This window comes from Palaemon carinicauda, chromosome 7 (genome assembly GCF_036898095.1).
Source record: "Palaemon carinicauda isolate YSFRI2023 chromosome 7, ASM3689809v2, whole genome shotgun sequence".
In the NCBI taxonomy this organism is placed as follows: domain Eukaryota; kingdom Metazoa; phylum Arthropoda; class Malacostraca; order Decapoda; family Palaemonidae; genus Palaemon; species Palaemon carinicauda.
The window spans coordinates 13,953,595-13,973,775 of NC_090731.1; the positions used below are offsets into that span (position 1 = coordinate 13,953,595).

Genomic DNA, 20,181 nt, shown 5'->3' on the forward strand with positions numbered 1-20,181 from the left:
AACATATATGACGAACTAATTAAACGACAATAACTGAGATTAATACCCATATCAGGAATAAGAAATTTAATAGAGCTCAAGTTTTTGTTCAACAAATTAACATGAGAGCCAGCAACTGAAGATCAGACAGAACTATAGCCTACTCGAGATAAGGTAAAAATAAATAAATAAATAAATAAATAAATCTTCAGAATAGATTGATCACCAAGAATCTTATAAGACTTTTTGTGCAATTGAAGTAAATATGTAATAGAGAATCACAACTAAAATGTAAAGAAGAGTCGTATAGCGTTAAACCAGAGGCGCCGTTGTAAAGGCTATGCCTCGCCCCAGAACCTGAACCTGAACCAACAGTACCAATGCAGAAATCTGGATGTTGAGGAGTCACTATCTTCGACCTACTTACAATCATACTTTGAGTTTTGTTAGGGTTCAACTTCATGCCCCATAATTTTCACTATGCAATAATTTTCATATAAATACATACTATCGATTGGTATAATTTTCTTTATTTTCTTTATTTTTTTCTTTGTAGATGTAAAATTTTCAGTAAAGAAAAATGTGTGAAGAATGTATTGAGTTTGTCAGAAATGGAAGTGACAAGTATATATTTCATATTCTACACAGAGGGTTAAAGTGTATATAAAGGCCTTCGAAAAGGGTAGATGATTTATCGGTACGCTACGGCGTAGATCTAGAGAATAAAATGTTATATATCCACCTGGGAAATAGTTAAAATCAACCAGAAAGACATAAAATCTAGAAAATAATGTTATGAAATCTTATCCCTCATTTAAGCTTCACGACAATTATTGTTTATAGAAGATGAATGCAACTGAACGTTCATATGAATGGACAATTAATGGGAAAACAGGAGATTTGTGTTCGACATTCAACATAGAAAATAGAAAGAAACCAAACTGTTTGCACCATACACCAAGAACCTATATAATTGTGAATATGATAATAATAGATTTTCTGTTAATGTTTCAAGATGCAACGAAGAAATTCGAAACGTGATTGAATAAAAATGATACTCGAATATTTATTTGTTACCAGGATAACGGGAAAATTTAGAAATAGTTAAAGAAAAAACATAACACCTGAAAACAATTACTATAGAAATGAAGGTCAAATTTTCCTTTTAATTTCTAAAACACTTCTTACTAAACAGAAAGTAGTCACTTGGACCCTCCGATGTGGCCAGTAAAAGCATGTATTTAAAATTAAACAAAATAAAAAGTAAGGTTTATCATCCCATAAATATAAATAAGAATTAATTAGGGTTTTCAATATGGCATATAAAACTAGATAACTCCACGATATACATTTACAGTAGGTTCATGCTATAAAAAGTTGAATAAGAAGTAATACTAAATTTTGGCAGCAAGTTTGTATAGATGTTGAAACAGACATTGCCATACAAATGAAAATAAGAATAGGAATTTTATTTTCATCATAGTACAGATAATTAATTAGGGTAAATTATTCACAAATATTTAATCAAATTATTGTTCGTTTCTCTTATATTATTATGATGTAATACTAGATGTTAATAGCAGCTCCTTTTGAAGTGCTGCATTGCTGTAACATTACTGGAAGAAGAAGAACCTATAGAAGCGAGTCCGCGGGAATTAACTATTGTTTACACTCGAAAATACAGAATGGCGGCCACGCAATCCAATTTACATCAATTTTACAAGGCTAGAAAAAGTGCCCGTGACCAAAGCAGCATTAAAAACGCAAAGAATAGTCTATCGATAAACCAAGAAATTAAGTGCAGTGATATTTTGCCCCCGAAAACAGCGGAAAAAATCTTATCTAAAGAAGATGGTGCGAAGATTGAGGCGTCAAGCGAAAGGGGGAACACGAAATTCATTTTGAATAACGGATTATCCAAGTCGGAAAAATCATTAAAACCATCGAATAAGAAATCGGAGAGGAAGAAAACTCGTCCTTCTGGGTCTCAGGATATTGCTGCATTATTTGAACGTGCGTCCGTGAAAAGAAAAAGGGAAAATGAAGATGATAAGGTATAGTAACTGTTTACCATTTGCAAAGCATACTTTAGAAACCCAATTTAGAACGGTAAAATTATAAGATAGTACAAGAAACGGTTTGGAGAAAATAAGATTATTGTGTAGTGCATTTTGTAGGGTTTTGGGAACCATACTTTGGAGGGACCGGTTCATTAATTAAAATGTGAGGAAATATTTACTAAAGCATATTATTCATAATAATAAACTTAATGTTCCTGGTGTACGTATAGATAGTTTGAACCCTTCTGATGTATGTAATTTGGGGAGACCCATGTTTTTTCAGATTTCAGTCTTTAAAGTTCTAAAAGCTATGACTGAAAAACCACATTTTCATAGTGGAACAAACCCAAGATTACAGCCTAACTTAAGGTTCCCCACCTAATCTAGGAGCCATGGTAAAATCGAAAAACTAGTTGGGGTGTGTGTATGATAGCGGCCACTTGTATGTATGATTACGGCCAACTTAGAATATGGCAGTGTAAGGGGGGAATTTGAAGTTTCCCCCCTTAATCGAACCTACAAGCCGTATCCTTACCTACATACCTAACGGTGGGGCTAACATCCCTTTTGACCCCCCCTTACACTGCCGTATTCTAAGTTAGTCATAATAATACATGCAGGTGGCCGCTATCATACATACAACCCCATGGCTTGTAGGTTAGGGTAAGGGGGGAAAGTTTAGGTTAGTTGATGTCCATTTTTAATCCACACGGGACGAACTGGCTGCTGATGTACAAAGGCTTCAACTTGCTTTATAGTACTGTAATGCATTTCAGACCAAGATTAATATTTTCCCCTTAAAGAAAATCAATTTGGCAAGTAATAAGGAAATTTTGGTAAATTTACATTTTCAATATTAATCTTACCCGATAATCATGTAGCTGTCAACTCCGTTGCCCGACAGAATTCTACGGAAGGGATACGCCAGCGATCGCTATACAAGAGGGGGGTGTACTCACCAGCGCCACCTGTGGCCAGGTACTGCAGTACTTCTTGTTGACACCACCTCAATTTTTCCTCTGTCGTGCCTCCGGCTAGACCTACATGGATACGCTGTTGATTCTGGAGTTTTTGCTCACGATTTGGTGATGTTTTTGCTCTAGAGTTTAGCTTTGGCTATTCAGGAAGTTTTATCATTAGCTTAGCTAGTTTTTGGAATTAATTTGATTAATTATGGTGACAAAGAGAGTATGAACTCTCTTTCACTTTTAAATGGCCGACCCTTCCCTTAGACGGAAGTGTTGGTGTCTAAGAAAGTATAGACTCTCTTTCTTAATTTTGCTTAACAAAGTTATAGATTTATTTTATATCTCTCCGCCTTTTATAGGCCTCTTCGATTAACTTCCTTTTATTATAAACTTATTAAAATTAATTTTTATTTTTGTTTATATTCGACCTTTCCTAATAGTAGGCGGTCTTTTCTTGGTACCGAAGTTAATTAACATTGAGCCCGTCATTTCGGTTTTACCTGTTAACATATTATGCTATTTTAATGTTTTTGAAAGAATTTCTTTGATAGTCTCGTACTGTTTTCAAAGTTGAACTAACGTTTTGTTTTGTCTCTGCAGTTGTTGACGTTCAGAACGTTCAACTTGCGCTCTATCGTTACGATAGAGAGAGAATTTTCACGGTGTCACGTTGCAGTAAGAGTAAACCGTTTCTAGCGTTTTGTTCATTCTTTCTTAGCTTAATGGTTTTAATTCTAATAAAGGAACTTTTTATTTGGGAAATCTTTCAGTTTTTTTCCTTTAACAATAATATGTTTTAACGATATATATGATTGGGCTCTTCTCTCAGGTTCTAAGTCAAGAGAGAGAGAGAGATAGAGACGGAGGGAGAGAGAGGAGGATAAACGTTTCGTTCAAGCGAGTAACGTTGTTATCGTTTTTGCTCTTCTCCCTAGTCTCTTTAGGGGAAGAAGGTAAACGTTTATAGAGTTTTATTCTTGTTCTCAAGCTTTATGCGGTGAGAGATTTTAAACGTAGTTTATTTGATCTAGTGTTTAGTCTCTTTCCAGCCACTGAATTATTTATCTTTCATTAGATTTTTCTGTTACATTGTAATTCTGTTTTCGCAATTACTAACTTTTAAGGAAGGATAGAATTGCGTGTTTCAGGTACAAACCACTTAAAGTTTCGAGTTCAGTGAAATAAGTGCAAACAGAAAATCAAAAGTGATAAGTGATAAGCGCAAAGTGTTACAGTGTTGCGTTCGAGGGTTCGTCTGTTCGTGCCAGTTGTTCGCCTAGTCTGGGACCTCTTACAAGCTCCCAAGCCCAGGGGAGAAGTAATGTCGAAGGACTTATGGGTTCAGCAGGCCTTGATCGACGAACAGACGTTTTCCCTCCGTGGTTTCGGGTGTATCTACACACGTTGCCGACGTGATCACCCCACCCACACAAAGACGAGAGAGCCCTTTTATTCCTCGTCTTCGGAAGAGGTTTCTCGCAGAAACCATGGACCAATCTTGCAGCTTTTAAGTGCAAGTCGGTCCCTTCCGCACAAGTCCAACTCCTAGGTGTAGCCATTAGCCCTGGGTCAGTTCGGACTTGCTGCAGTACGACAACTGCACACCTCCCAGAGAGGCAAGGTGGTATCGCAACAGGCAGTAGCTCCGTCTGTTGCCGCACCAGCTGTTTTAGACCCTCAGTCTCAACGGACAGTAGCTCCGTTTGTTGTTGTCTTTCTTAAACTCTAGTGGTCTATGCTGCAGACAATGCAGTCTCAGCTTGCGGTGTTGATGCAGGAGTTTCAGGCAGAGAAGGTTAATACACCTCCTCCTGCGAACACTCCTCCTCCTCTGCGCAGTACAATCTGCCAGACGTATGAGGTTGAGGTTCCTCAAGCTACCTCCATGCGTGAGCTGCCGCGTTGGGAGTTGCCAGTTACCAGCGTTGTGCAGCAACCTCCTCAACAATGGGGACAGGAGTCTTATGCCTTACAACCTCCTCTTCCCTTGAGACAAGAGTTTCTTGCAGTAAGACCATCCTCCAGGCAGCAACCTCTTGAGGTACGACAACCTCTACCATCCTTGAGGCAGCCACCTCAGCTCTCGCAACTGCTACCTCAACTCTCGAGGCAAGCACCTCAAGAACCTCAACTCGTGAGACAGGAACCGCGTTCTGCGCAGCCGCCACCTCAACTCTCGCAGCTCACACCTCAAGAACCTCAACTTGGGAGACAGAAATCTCTTACTGCGCAACCACCTCAACCCTTGAGGCAAGCGCAACTCTTGACAGTGCTGCCAGGTCAAGTTGGACAAATTACCTTAGATTCGTCCACGAAATTACCCCATTTTCATCAAAATTTCCCTAGATAATTTTTTATTTGTATATAATACAATAACACTGATTCCTACAACCTTTTTGTCTTCAAGAGACAGGTTTATCACTTCTTAAAGGGTTGACTTTCCGCTAGCAGCTATCTATCTCAGTTTTTGAGCCGTGGGCTATATGAAAGCCAAGAGCTTATCCCATCAGCTTACAACTTAAATGGAACAATCAATAATACTCACTTGTATTCTTTTTTTTTAATGTTTTATTAATAAATTTACATTCTAATTTCATTAGAAGGGGCTAGTGTTCGATCCCAAGTATGAGGTAGAAATTTATTTCTATTTGAACACGATGTTGTGTTGATATTTATCCATATTGTCTCATTAGAGGTAATTTGAATGAATTACTACCAATTGTGTCACGTGGTGGCCCGGGGAAATCTGGTAAAACTCTCTGGTAAAGGGACTGATGTCTCACCAGGTAAATCCTCGGACAGCTAGATTAGTGTCAGGTTCAGATTTCTTTTAAGCAGCATGAGCCTCATCCCATGCAGCATGAGCCTCATCCCATGCAGCATAAGCCACACGCCATGCAACATGCTCTGCTTACCTTACAGCATGCTCTACATACAGCATGCTCTGCATACCTTACCGCATACTTCTCAGTCACACATCTTTGGTTGTTTCCAACTCACTAGACTGTCAAGCAGTTTCATAACGTTGCCTTCTAGTCTGCTGCTTTTGCACCAGTGAAACCCTCATTGAGAGAACTTAGCTTTTCTCGGATATGGTTCCTGTAGATGAGAAAGTGCTATTCTCCCTCCTTCTGATATTCCCTTGAGGACTCTGTCATTTGGAGAGGAGCCTTTAGCTGTGTAGCCTCCTATGGACTTTTATTTAAGCATAACATGTTTCCAGGGAAGGTAATGGTTCCACTTCAGTCGCTAACCCCGTCTGTTACCACACCTGCTCCCATAGACCTTGAGCTGTGTTGCAAGACATGCAGTCCAAGCTTAGTCCTTGTTAGAGGATTTTTTGTTTACGGAGTCAGTGTGTCACTGGGAAGACGTTCAACAACCAGCAGAAGTGACTTGTTGTGACGCAGTGCGGCAACCTCAGCAACCCGATAAGGAGTTGTCTGTACGACCCAGACAGTCTAGACAGCTTCGGGTTGTCACTGTACTTCCTCGCTTCCCCATGGTTGACAGTTCACAGACTGTGCAGCAGTACCATGGTCTTGTGTCCGGCTCCGTCAGACGACTGGCTTTTAAGAGCTCCCACAAGTCGTCGCTGTCTGGAGATTCTCAGATGGACTATGGATCTGACCAAGGAACTGGGCCTCCTGGTCAATTTTGAGGAGTCCCAGCTCGTCCCATCCCAGACCATTGTCTACCTGGGTATGGATCTTCAGAGTCGAGCTTTTCGGGCTTTTCCGTCGGCCCCAAGGATCTTCCAAGCCCTAGAATGCATCCAGAGCATGCTGAGAAGGAACCGATGCTCAGTCAGGTAGTGGATGAGTCTAACAGGGACACTTTCATCGCTGGCCCTGTTCATCGTGTTAGGGAGACTCCACCTCCGCCCCCTTCAGTATCATCTAGCTGCTCACTGGATAAAGGACATGACGCTAGAGACGGTCTCAGTTCCTGTTTCCGAAGAGAGGAGGCCTACTCTCGCGTGGTGTAAGAACAGCTTTCTTCTCAAGGAAGTCTACCTTTGGCTGTTCAGAAACCCGACCGCCGTCTCCTCTCGGACGCATCAGACACGGGCTGGGGTGCGACTTTGGACGGACAGGAATGCTCGGGAACATGGAATCAGGAGCAAAGGACACTTCACATCAATTGCAAGGAGTTGTTGGCGGTTCATCTGGCCTTGATAAACTTCAAGTCCCTCCAGCTTAACAAGGTGGTGGAGGTGGACTCTGACAACACCACAGCCTTGGCTTACATCTCCAAGCAGGGAGGGACTCATTCGTGGAAGTTGTTCTAGATCGCAAGGGACCTCCTTATCTGGTCAAAGATCGAAAGCTCACGCTGGTAACGAGGTTCATTCAGGGCGATATGAATGTCATGGCAGATCGCCTCAGCCGGAAGGGTCAGGTCATCCCCACAGAGTGGACCCTTCACAAGAATGTTTGCAGCAGACTTTGGGCCCTGTGGGGTCAGCCAACCATAGATCTGTTCGCTACCTCGATAACCTAGAGACTCCCGTTGTATTGTTCTCCGATTCCAGACCCAGCAGCAGTTCACGTGGATGCTTTTCTGCTGGATTGGTCCCATCTCGACCTGTATACATTCCCGCCGTTCAAGATTGTCAACAGGGTACTTCAGAAGTTCTCCTCTCGCAAAGGGACACGGCTGACGTTGGTTGGCTCCGCTCTGGCCTGCGAGAGAATGGTTCATAGAGGTACTACAATGGCTGGTCGACATTCCCAGGACTCTTCCTCTAGGAGTGAACCTTCTACGTCAACCTCACGTAAAGAAGGTACACCCAAACCTCCACGCTCTTCGTCTGACTGCCTTCAGACTTTCGAAAGACTCAAGAGCTAGGGGCTTTTCGAAGGAGGCAGCCAGAGCGATTGCCAGAGCAAGGAGAACATCCACTCTCAGAGTCTATCAGTCTCAAGGGGAAGTCTTCCGAAGCTGGTACAAGGCCAATGCAGTTTCCTCAACCAGTACCACTGTAACCCAGATTGCTGACTTCCTGTTACATCTAAGGAACGTAAGATCCCTTTCAGCTCCTACGATCAAGGGTTACAGAAGTATGTTGGCAGCGGTTTTCCGCCACAGAGGCTTGGATCTTTCCACCAACAAAGATCTACAGGACCTCCCTAGGTCTTTTGAGACCTCAAAGGAACGTCGGTTGTCCACTCCAGGCTGGAATCTAGACGTGGTCCTAAGGTTCCTTATGTCATCAAGATTTGAACCTCTCCAATCAGCCTCTTTTTAGGACCTCACATTAAAAACTCTTTTCCTCGTGTGCTTGACAACAGCTAAAAGAGTAAGTGAGATCCACGCCTTCAGCAGGAACATAGTTTTCACATCTGAAACGGCTACATGTTCCTTGCAGCTCGGTTTTTGCTAAAACGAGCTTCCTTCACGTCCTTGGCCTAAGTCGTTCGAGATCCCAAGCCTGTCCAACTTGGTGGGGAATGAACTGGAGAGAGTACTTTGCCCAGTTAGAGCTCTTAGGTACTATCTAAAAAGGTCTTAACCTTTACGAGGACAATCAGAAGCCTTATGGTGTGCTATCAAGAAGCCTTCTTTTCCAAGGTCTAAGAACTCAGTTTCTTACTAGTCAGGCTTCTGATTAGGGAAGCACATTCTCATCTGAAGGAAGAAGACCTTGCTTTGCTGAAGGTAAGGACACATGAAGTGAGAGCTGTGGCTACTTCAGTGGCCTTCAAACAGAACCGTTCTCTGCAGAGTGTTATGGATGCAACCTATTGGAGAAGCAAGTCAGTGTTCGCATCATTCTATCTCAAAGATGTCCAGTCTCTTTACGAGTACTGCTACACCCTGGGACCATTCGTAGCAACGAATGCAGTAGTAGGCGGGGGCTCAGCCACTACATTCCCATAATCCCATAACCTTTTAACCTTTCTCTTGAATACTTTTTATGGGTTGTACGGTCGGCTAAGAAGCCTTCCACATCCTTGTTGATTTGGCGGGTGGTCAATTCTTTCTTGAGAAGCGCCGAGGTTAAAGGTTGTGATGAGGTCCTTTAGTATGGGTTGCAGCCCTTGATACTTCAGCACCTTAGAGTTGTTCAGCCTCCTAAGAGGAACGCTGCGCTCAGTAAGGAAGACGAACTTATTAAAGGCAGAGTAATGGTTCAAGTCGACTTCCTTACCAGGTACTTATAATTTCATTGTTATTTTGAATAACTGATAATATGAAATACGGGATACTTGGCTTCTTGATATACATGTACACTGGTTTTCACCCACCTCCCTGGGTGTGAATCAGCTACATGATTATCGGGTAAGATTAATATTGAAAAATGTTATTTTCATTAGTAAAATAAATTTTTGAATATACTTACCCGATAATCATGATTTAATTGACCCACCCTTCCTCCCCATAGAGAACCAGTGGACCGAGGAAAAATTGAGGTGGTGTCAACAAGAAGTACTGCAGTACCTGGCCACAGGTGGCGCTGGTGAGTACACCCCCCTCTTGTATAGCGATCGCTGGCGTATCCCTTCCGTAGAATTCTGTCGGGCAACGGAGTTGACAGCTACATGATTATCGGGTAAGTATATTCAAAAATTTATTTTACTAATGAAAATAACATGTTTCATCCATTATGGGGAAACTGGAATAAAAAATATATTTGTTGCATCAGAAATAGTGTAGTTCCAACGAATTTAACGTTTATTTTGACCGCAAACCATCCGATTTAGAGATTTACTAAGTTGTTCTAGAATGCAGAAAGACCCTACTTCATCCCAACAATTATGGGGGACACCAGGTGGGAACCGGGGTTTTGGGTGAGGGGGGGGCGTCAAATGATATTTGCAATAAATGAATACTTATCCTTCCACCACCCCTCCCCCTATACCCCTATCTAGTCCTACCGGGGGGGGGGGGGGGCTCCGCACCCCCTGCGACCCCCCTTAAGGCCACAGTGATTTTCAGGGCACTACTGAACCTAATAAACCCACATAACCTAGCCTAGGGGCTCTGTACCCCTACCTAGGGGCCCTGTACCCCTACCTAGGCCTACCGGGGGGGGGGGGGGGGGGGCTCCACCCCCCCCTGCGACCCCCCCTTAAGGCCACAGTGAATTTTGGGACACTACCGAACCTAATACAACCACCTAACCTAGGGCCCTGTACCCCTACCTAGGCCTACCCCTGCGAGGCCACCCCCCCTTACAGCCACTACCTAACACATCCATCAAACCAAATCCAAAGTGATGGTACTGCTGCATACATCGTTATACTATCACCATTATAATATACTCTATAAATTAATGAAGCTTACCTTAAACTGTTGGTTCATCAAGATGTGTTGCTGCTTTGAGGAAAACGTGAAGCCGTTGGGAAGTTTCCTTGACATGTAGGCCAATTTTGATTTTGTAAAATTAAATTGTCTCTGGCACAAATCCACTAGGTTTTCAATAATCCCCGAATAACTTACAACAAATTCATTGCAAGTTAGGAAACAGTCAGGACAAGAAGATGGAATTTCAACTTCTTGTGCAACATGAGATGACGTGCTTGCTACTGCCTCCATTTCTAAGAACGAAATGAAATGCATGGGAAAGATGTATTGTGGCGCTGTTGTATTGTCGCGCTGTGATTGGCCAAACATGTATGACGTCATAGTGGATAGGCGCTGTGATTGGCCAAACGTGTAAGACTTTATAGTGGACTAGTTTGTCTGCGGATTATAGTGGCTACAGGGCTCATTTAAGCAAATACAAGACACAGTCAACAATAACAACAGACTTAGAAAAAATCTGGGAGGAAGACATGAGTAGCGTGAGTTTGATCGTCGATATATAAAGAACTAGGCATTTGCGACAGATAATATTTTACAGAAATACTACAAAAGACTTGCTTTACTCGGGAAATATATTATTATAATAGATTTCCCATAATGGATGAAACTGTAAATTTTCCGAAATTTTATTTCTCCCAACAAAATATATACACCTCAACTTGTTTACTAGTTAGGTTAGGTTAGTTGTACTCTAAGATAGGTTGCATTCATCTGTCGGTTTTATTATTATTACTAGTTAAGCTACAACCCTAGATGGATAATCAGGATGCTATAAGGCCAAGGGCTTCTACAGGGAAAATAGCCCATTGAGGAAAGGAAATAAGGAGCCTTTGTTATCAGCGGCCAGTTTCTCCAGCGTGCATAAAATACGGACGACAACTAACACAAGCCTTCCCCCTAACCTAATGTACAAGCCGTGTACTTACCTACTTACCTGACGGGGAGGGCTAATGCCCCCCTTACACTGCTGTATTCTTCGTCAGCTGTCATCATACATACAGGTGGCCACTATTATACATACACCCCGGAAATAAGAAACAAAATAGTGTGTTTAATGTCCTTCTCTTAGAAGAGCTGCTTGCTATTATATCTTTTTACTCTTACCAAGTAGAAAGCAGCCACTTAAATTTAATGCAGTAGTTAACCCTTAAGTGAAAAAGAATTTTTGTTTTATGTAACTTTCATGTTTAAGTATACGAGGAAAGGTGAGAATGTGTAATGAATAGGCCAGACTACTTAGTTTACTTGTAGGCAAAGGAAAAATGAGACGTAAGTATAGAGGGATCCAATGTAGTACGATTTGGCCTGTCAAAGGACCCAGTAACCCTTATGGAAGTTCCTCAATGGATGGTTGGTGCCTTGGACAATCTACTATCTACCTGTTGAGCTTGTAGAATCCTGCTTTTCTAACTAGCATTGTAGCTTTACCTAGTAATGATAATACTGTACTCTGTCTCTCTTTTATACTTAGCTATTTTTTTTAATTGGGGCTTTCTGTTGTTTCAACTATGGTTGCAACTTGTAATAATGGCGATAATAGAATTTCATTGCAGCAGCAGCAACATCTTTTTTCCAACCTATCCCTACATTAAAGTTTCGGTTGCCTGATGAACCCTCTGCAATGCCTTCTTTCAAAGGCATCCTCTTCCATAGGCATCCTCTTCCACCAAAACCACTTCTCTCCATATCTGTCACCCTATTTCACCATCTAGTTTTCTGCCTCCTTCTCAATCTTCTCCCTATAACAGGTTCCTTCCAAGCCCTCTTCACTCCCTCCCCACCATCCATCCTTAACATATGCTCACACCATCTCATTCGTGACACTCTTATAAACTCTTAAAATCTTACTTCATAATTTTCCAATCTTTCAAGCAGTGATATTCCCGTAATCCACCTCAGCATGCTCATCAGTTCTGTCGGGATTTGATTCCTCTTTTTGTCTTGGAGCTCATGTTTCCGTTCCATACATTAACACTGGTCTTATTACTTTGTTATAAATCTTGACTTACTCTTATCACATATCCAGCTACCTTTCTCCACTTTCCTCAGGCTGCTTTTATCCTATTCTCAACTCCAGCCTCACATCCTCCCTCATGAATTATAGTAGATCCCCAGTATCTAAATTGTTCTACCTGTTATATAACTGAGCCTCTAGTTTCATGCAGTGCTATCCTGTCCCTTCCTTACTGCTCACCATGGCTTCAGTCTTATCTACATTTACTCTCAAGCCACAGCTCTTCAAAGTCTCTCGCCACTCTAAAACTCTTCTCTGTAAGTCTTCCTCATTTTCAGCAGTAATCACCAAATCATCTGCACATAGCAACTCTTAAATTCTGATCTTTTCACTCTACACATTCATGACCACAAATAAAAACTGGCTTAATGACAACCCCTGGTGTAATCCAACACTAACTTCAAAGGTTTCTGTTTCCCCATAGGTGTTATTACTTTTGTACATCATCTCTACCATTTTTCAATATTAATCTTACCCGATGATCATGTAGCTGTCAACTCTGTTGCCCGACAGAAATCTACGGTCGGGATACGCCAGCGATCGCTATACAGGTGGGGGTGTACACAACAGCGCCATCTGTGAGTAGGTACTCAAGTACTTCTTGTCAACAAGAACTCAATTTTTCCTCTGTCGTGCCTCCGGCAAGACCTACTAATACGCTGTCCCTAACTGGATTTGTTTTCACAACTTTTTGGTGAAGTACACTATTCCAGTTTTGAGCTTTCGCTATGCAGGGGTTTTATTTCATTTCAAAACTTGAACTCGCTTTGGATAGATTTAATTATGGTGACGAAGAGAGTATGGACTCTCTTTCACTTTTAAATGGCCGACCCTTCCCTTAGACGGAAGTGTTGGTGTCGAAGAGAGTATAGACTCTCTTTCACTTTTTATGACCCACCCTTCCCTTAGACGGAAGTGTGTTTAGGTTTTTGGTAATTTTGCTTAACAAAGTTATAGATTTATTTTATATCTCTCCGCCATTTATAGGCCTCTTCGATTAACTTTCCATTTATTATAAACTTATAAAAATTAATTTTTATGTTTGTTTATATGCGACCTTTCCTAATAGTAGGCGGTCCTTACTTGGAACCGAAGTTAATTAACATTGAGCCCGTCATATCGTTTTTCCTGTTAAGAATTTATGCTATTTTAATTTTAATGTTTTTGAAAGAATTTCTTTGATAGTCTCGTACTGTTTTCAAGGTTGAACTAACGTTTTGTTTAGTCTCCGCAGTTGTTGACGTTCAGAACGTTCAACTTGCGCTCTATCGTTACGATAGAGAGAGAGTATTTCACGGTTTCACGTTGCAGTAAGAGTAAACCGATTCTAGCGTTTCGTTCATTCTTTCTTAGCTTAAATGGTTTTAATTCTAATAAAGGAACTTTTTATTTGGGAAACCTTTCAGTTTTTTTTTTTTTCCTTTAACAAATAATATGTTTTAACGATATATATAATTGGGCTCATCTCTCAGGTTCTAAGTCAAGAGAGAGAGAGAGAGAGAGATAGAGACGGAGGGAGAGAGAGGAGGATAAACGTTTCGTTCAAGCGGGTAACGTTGTTCTCGTTTTTTGCTCTTCTCCCTAGTCGCTATAGGGGAAGAAGGTAAAACGTTTCTAGAGTTTTATTCTTGTTCCCAGGCTTTATGCGGTGAGAGATTTTAAACGTAGTTTATTTGATCTAGTGTTTAGTCTCTTTTCCAGCCACTGAATTCTTTATCTTTCATTATGTTTTTCTGTTACATTGTAATACTGTTTTCGCAATTACTGTACTACCTTTTAATGAAGGATAGGATTGCGTGTTTCAGGTACAAACCACTTAAAGTTCCGAGTTCAGTGAAATAAGTGCAAACAGAAAATCAAAAGTGATAAAGTGATATGCGCAAAGTGTTACAGTGTTGCGTTCGAGGGTTCGTCTGTTCGTGCCAGTTGTTCACCTAGTCCGATACCTCTTACAAGCTCCCAAGCCCAGGGGAGAAGTAATGTCGAAGGACTTATGGGTTCCAAAGGCCTTGATCGACGAACAGACGTTTCCCTCCGTGGTTTCGGGTGTATCTACACACGTTGCCGACGTGATCACCCCACCCACACAAAGACGAGAGAGCCCATTTATTCCTCGTCTGCGGAAGAGGTTTCTCGCAGAAACCATGGACCAAATCTTGCAGCTTTTAAGTGCAAGTCGGTCCCTTCCGCGCAAGTCCAACGGCCTAGGTGTAGCCACTGGGTCAGTTCAGACTCGCTGCAGTACGACAACTGCACACCTCCCAAGAGAGGCAAGGTGGTACCGCAACAGGCAGTAACTCCGTCTGTTGCCGCACCAGCTGTTTTAGACCCTCAGTCACAACGGACAGTAGCTCCGTTTGTTGTTGTCTTTCATAGACCCTAGTGGTCCATGCTGCAGACTATACAGTCTCAGCTTGCTCCTTCATGCAGGAGTATCGTGCTGGAAGGTTGACAATGCACCTGTTAACCTACAACCCGCCGAGGTTGTGCGCTCAGCAGATACTGCGGCTGCCTGCTCCCACCCTCCACCTGTGAGAGCTCCACCACCGATGCGCAGTCCACCCTGCCAGACGCATGTTCTTGCTGCACCATCTGCTAACATGCGTGAGCTACCGCATCAGCAGTGGGAAGGTTCTGTAGAGCTGCCGGGTTCCAGCACTATGCGGCATTCTCCGCAGCCCATGCAGCATGCTCTGCATACCTTACAGCATGCTCCGCATACCATGCAGCATGAGCCGCATACCTTACAGCATGCTCCGCATACCATACCGCATGCTCCTCAACCCACCGCAGCCCCTCCCACGCACCAGCACTCTGCTTTTGTTGTTGCCAGCTCCCACACTCCGACTGCGGAGAAGGTTGACGATGCACCCGTGGGCCTACACCTCCCACGGTTGTGCGCCCGGCATGGCTTCCTGCTCTCACACTCTTGTTGTGAGAGCTCCTCCACCCATGCACAGTCAACCCTGCCAGATGTATGATGACTCCCACACACAGAGCACTCCGTTGCCGTGCGTGAGCTACCACAAGCTGCCGTGTTTTGACACGGTGTGTCAGCCTCCGCAACACACTGTGGTTACCGCCACTCGCCAGCAGCAAACTAGTCAGTCAGGAGTTGAGGCTTCCCCACACAACTTTGGTTGTTGCCAACTCACAGACTGTCATACAGTTACATGACGTTGCCTTCTGGTCTGCTACTTATACACCAGTGCTGTATGTCCTCACGCTCCTGTTGTGGTTGACAGTTCAGTTTTTGACAGTTCACAGACTGTCAAGCAGTTTCATAACGTTGCCTTCTGGTCTGCTGCTTTTGCACCAGTGAAACCCTCACTGAGAGAACCTAGCTTTTCTCGGATATGGTTCCTGTAGATGAGAAAGTGCTGTTCTCCCTCCTGATATTCCCTTGAGGACTCTGTCATTTGGAGAGGAGCCTTAAGCTGCTTAGCCTCCTATGGACTTTTATTTAAGCATAACATGCTTCCAGGGAGGGTAAATGGTTCCGCTTCAGTCGCTAACCCCGTCTGTTGCCACACCTGCTCCCATAGACCTTGGGCTTTGTTGCAAGACATGCAGTCCAAGCTTAGTCCTTGATAGAGGATTTTTTACGGAGAAGACCCTTCTTGCCAACGACCTTCCTACCAGTTGGTTGTACGCCCTGTTGACGCTGAGGTATCCTACTCACGTCCGCCAGTTGAGATGGTTCCTCCACCGGTGCGACCCAGTGTGGGTTGCCAGTCGCACGTTGATGTTATGCTACTCTCGGAGGTGGTTGTGGACGTTCAGTGTGTCACTGGGAAGACGTTCAACAACCAGCAGAGGTGACTTGTTGTGACGCAGTGCGGCAACCTCAGCAACCCGATAAGGGGTTGTCTGTACTACCCAGACAGTCTAGACAGTTTCGGGTTGTCGCTGTACTTCCTCGCTTCCCCATGGTTGACAGTTCACAGACTGTGCAGCAGTACCATGATCTTGTGTCCGGCTCCGTCACGCATCCACCAGTGCGACCGGATTCAGCGAGTCAGACGTTGCCCACTCCGTTGCCGTTTCCTCATCAGTTTCGGATGAGGAACCCTCTGATGAGGACATGGCTGAACAAGAAGATCAATCCCCAGCCCTGCTATCCATCCAGAAGATGCTGAAGAAGGAATACGGCCCTGTCAGGCTGTGGATGAGTCTGGTTAGGACACTGTCATCCGTGGTGCATTTGGTGTCACTTGGAAGACTACACCTCCGTCCTCTTCGGTTTCATCTAGCTCTTCACTGGAAAAGGACAAGACGCTAGAAGCGGTCTCGATCCCGGTTTCCGGAAGATAAGTCTGGTCTAACCTGAGGAAAGGACTTTATCAACCTTTTATAGGGTCTTCCCCTGACTGTTCAGACTCCCAACCACGTTCTCTTCTCAGACGCATCGGACGTAGGCTGGGGTGCGACCTTAGGCGGTAGGGAATGCTCGGGATTATGGTACTCGCGTCAAAGGACAATGCATTTTAACTGCAAGTTAAGTCTGACCTGGAAAAGCTTCAGGTCTCTCCTTCAAGACAAGGTAATGGAGGTCAACACGGACAACTCCCTGCTTTGATGTTCATCTCCTAGCAAGGAGGGACCTACTCTCTGACATGGTGCGAGTTCGCTAGTGACCTCCTCTCCTGTTCAACAGGTCTAGACTTTTCACTAGTAACAAATTTCTTCCAAGGCAACTTGAATGTCTTAGCAGTTTGTCTCAGTAGGAAGGGACAATAATTCCAACATATTGGACCCTCCACAGAGATGTATGCAAGAGACTTTGGGTCACCTGGGGCCATCCAACCATAGATCTCTTCGCAACCTCGATGTCCAAGAGGCTCTCAACAGACCCAGCAGTGGTTCTTTTAGATGCCTTTCTACTAGATTAGTCTCATCTAGATCTATATGCATTCCCTCCGTTCTAGTTTGTCAACAAGGTACTGCAGAAGTTCGCCTCTCACGTTGGGACAAAGTTGACACTAGTTGCGTCCCTCTGGCCCGCGAGAGAATAACTTACCGAGGTACTTCGATGGCTAGTAGACGTTCCCAGAACTCTTCCCCTAAGGGTGGACCTGCTACGTCTGCCACGCGTAAGAAGGTACTCCAAGGCCTCCACGCTCTTCGTCTCACTGCCTTCAGAGTATCGAAAGACTCTCGAGAACTAGAGGTTTTTCGAAGGAGGCAACCAGAGCGATTGTTAGAGCAAGGAGAACATCCACCCTTAGAGTCTACCAATCGAAGTGGGGAATCTTCCTAAACTGGTGCAAGTCAGTATCCGTATCCTCGACCAGTACCTCTGTAACTCAAATAGCTGACTTCCTCTTACAGTGAACCCTCGTTTATCGCGGTAGATAGGTTCCAGTCGCGGCCGCGATAGGTGAAAATCCGCGAAGTAGTGACACCATATTTACCTATTTATTCAACATGTATATTCAGACTTTTAAAACCTTCCCTTGTACGTAGTACTGTTAACAAACTACCCTTTAATGTACAGAACACTTAATGCATGTACTACAGTACCCTAAACTAAAACAGGCACAAATATTAAAGGTAATTTTATATCATGCATTTCCTAAACATGCTAAAAAGCACGATAAAAAATGGCAACCAATGTTTTGTTTACATTTATCTCTGATCATAATGTAGAAACAAACTGGAGGTAGAGCTTTGCTTATTACCCAGACATATTTCCCATACTTTTCCCTTAGAACTACATCACATCTTCCTACTTTAGATATATATATATATATATATATATATATATATATATATATATATATATATATATATGTGTGTGTGTGTGTGTGTGTGTGTGTATATATATATATATATATTTATATGTATACACATATACATACCTACATATATACATAAATACATGCATACATATATATATATATATTACTGTATATATATGGGTTATGGAAAAAATCCGCGAAGTGGTGAATCCGCGATGGTCGAACCGCGAAGTAGCGAGGGTTCACTGTATATCTGAGAAAAGAGCGATCTCTTTCAGCTCCCACTTTCAAGGGTTACAGAAGCATGTTGGCATCAGTCTTCCGTCACAGAGGCTTAGATCTTTTTAACAATAAAGATCTACAGGACCTCCTTAAGTCTTTTGAGACCACGAAGGAGCGTCGTTTGGTTACACCTGGTTGGAATTTAGACGTGGTTCTAAGATTCCTTATGTTAGACAGGTTCGAACCACTTCAATCAGCCTCCCTGAAAGATCTCACCTTTAAGACTCTTTTCCTGATATGCTTTACCAGCTAAAAGAGTCAGTGAGATTCATGCCTTCAGCAAGAACATCGGATTTTCATCCGAAACGGCTACATGTTCTACATCTTGGTTTTCTAGCCAAACACGAGCTGCCTTCTCGGCCTTGACCAATATCGTTCGTTATTCCAAACTTATCGATATGGTTGGAAATGAACTAGAAAGAGTATTATGTCCTGTAGAGCTCTTAAGTTCTATTTTAAAAACCTTTATGAGGCCCGTCTGAAGCTTTATGGTGTTCAGTTAAGAATTCATCTTTGCCTATGTCAGAGAATTCTTTATCCTATTATTTTCAGACTGTTAATACGAGAAGCTCATTCCCTTCTGAATGAGGAAGACCAAGCTTGGCTGAAGGTAAGGACACACGAAGTTAGAGCTATCACAACTTCCGTGACCTTTTAATAAAATAGATCTCTGCAAAATATTTTCGACGCAACCTTTTGGAAAAGCTAATCAGTGTTCGCGTCTTTTATCTTAAGAATGTCCAGTCTCTTTACGAGAACTGCTACACTCTGGGACCATTTGTAGCAACGAGTGCAGTAGTGGTGGGGGCTCCACCACTACAATTCCCTAATTCCAGAACCTTTTTAATCTTTCTCTTGAAATATTTCTGGGTTGTCCGGAAGGCTAAGAAGCCTTCCGCATCCTGGTTGATTTGGCGGGTGGTCAAATTCTTTCTTGAGAAGCGCCTAGATTAGAGGTTGTGATGAGGTCCTTTAGTATGGGTTGCAGCCCTTAATACTTCAGCACCTAGGAGTCGCTCAGCATCCTAAGAGGATCGCTAGGCTCAGTAAGGAAGACGTACTTAAAAAGGCAGAGTAATGGTTCAAGTCGACTTCCTTACCAGGTACTTATTTATTTTATGTTTGTTATTTTGAATAACGGCTAAAATAAGATACGGGATACTTAGCTTCTTTGTTAACATGTATGCTGGTCTCCACCCACCACCCTGGGTGTGAATCAGCTACATGATCATCGGGTAAGATTAATATTGAAAAATGTTATTTTCATTAGTAAAATAAATTTTTGAATATACTTACCCGATGATCATGAATTTAAGGACCCGCCCTTCCTCCCCATAGAGAACCAGTGGACCGAGGAGAAAATTGAGTTCTTGTTGACAAGAAGTACTTGAGTACCTACTCACAGATGGCGCTGTTGTGTACACCCCCACCTGTATAGCGATCGCTGGCGTATCCCGACCGTAGATTTCTGTCGGGCAACAGAGTTGACAGCTACATGATCATCGGGTAAGTATATTCAAAAATTTATTTTACTAATGAAAATAACATTTTAACCAACTTCTCCGGGACTTTCCTCTTCCCCAAGCACCAAAACAATTTTTTTTTGGTATTATATCATAAGCCTTCTATCGATCTACAAAAACATAGATGAGCAGTTGGTTTTCCTCTAGTCTCTTTTTGTGTAGCTGCCACATTCCATCTCCCTCTCATGAATCCAATCTGCCGTTTCCCAGTCATTACATTCTCTTTCAATCTCTCATCTAGTACCCTCTCAAAAACTTGCAGTATCATGATTTATTTCAAAATGTTTTCATAGCAACCATATT

At 42.8% G+C, this 20,181-nt stretch overlaps 1 protein-coding gene across 1 annotated transcript in view; it reads left to right on the forward strand.

The window, feature by feature from the left end:
- The first annotated feature begins 1,581 nt into the window (after positions 1-1,581).
- The window catches only part of dup (double parked), a 58,572-nt gene continuing 39,972 nt past the window's right edge, over positions 1,582-20,181 (forward strand). Inside the window, 1 exon segment of the mRNA XM_068376587.1 lies at positions 1,582-2,033. Within this exon segment, the coding sequence (XP_068232688.1) occupies positions 1,665-2,033 (369 nt within the window). The 5' untranslated portion in view covers positions 1,582-1,664.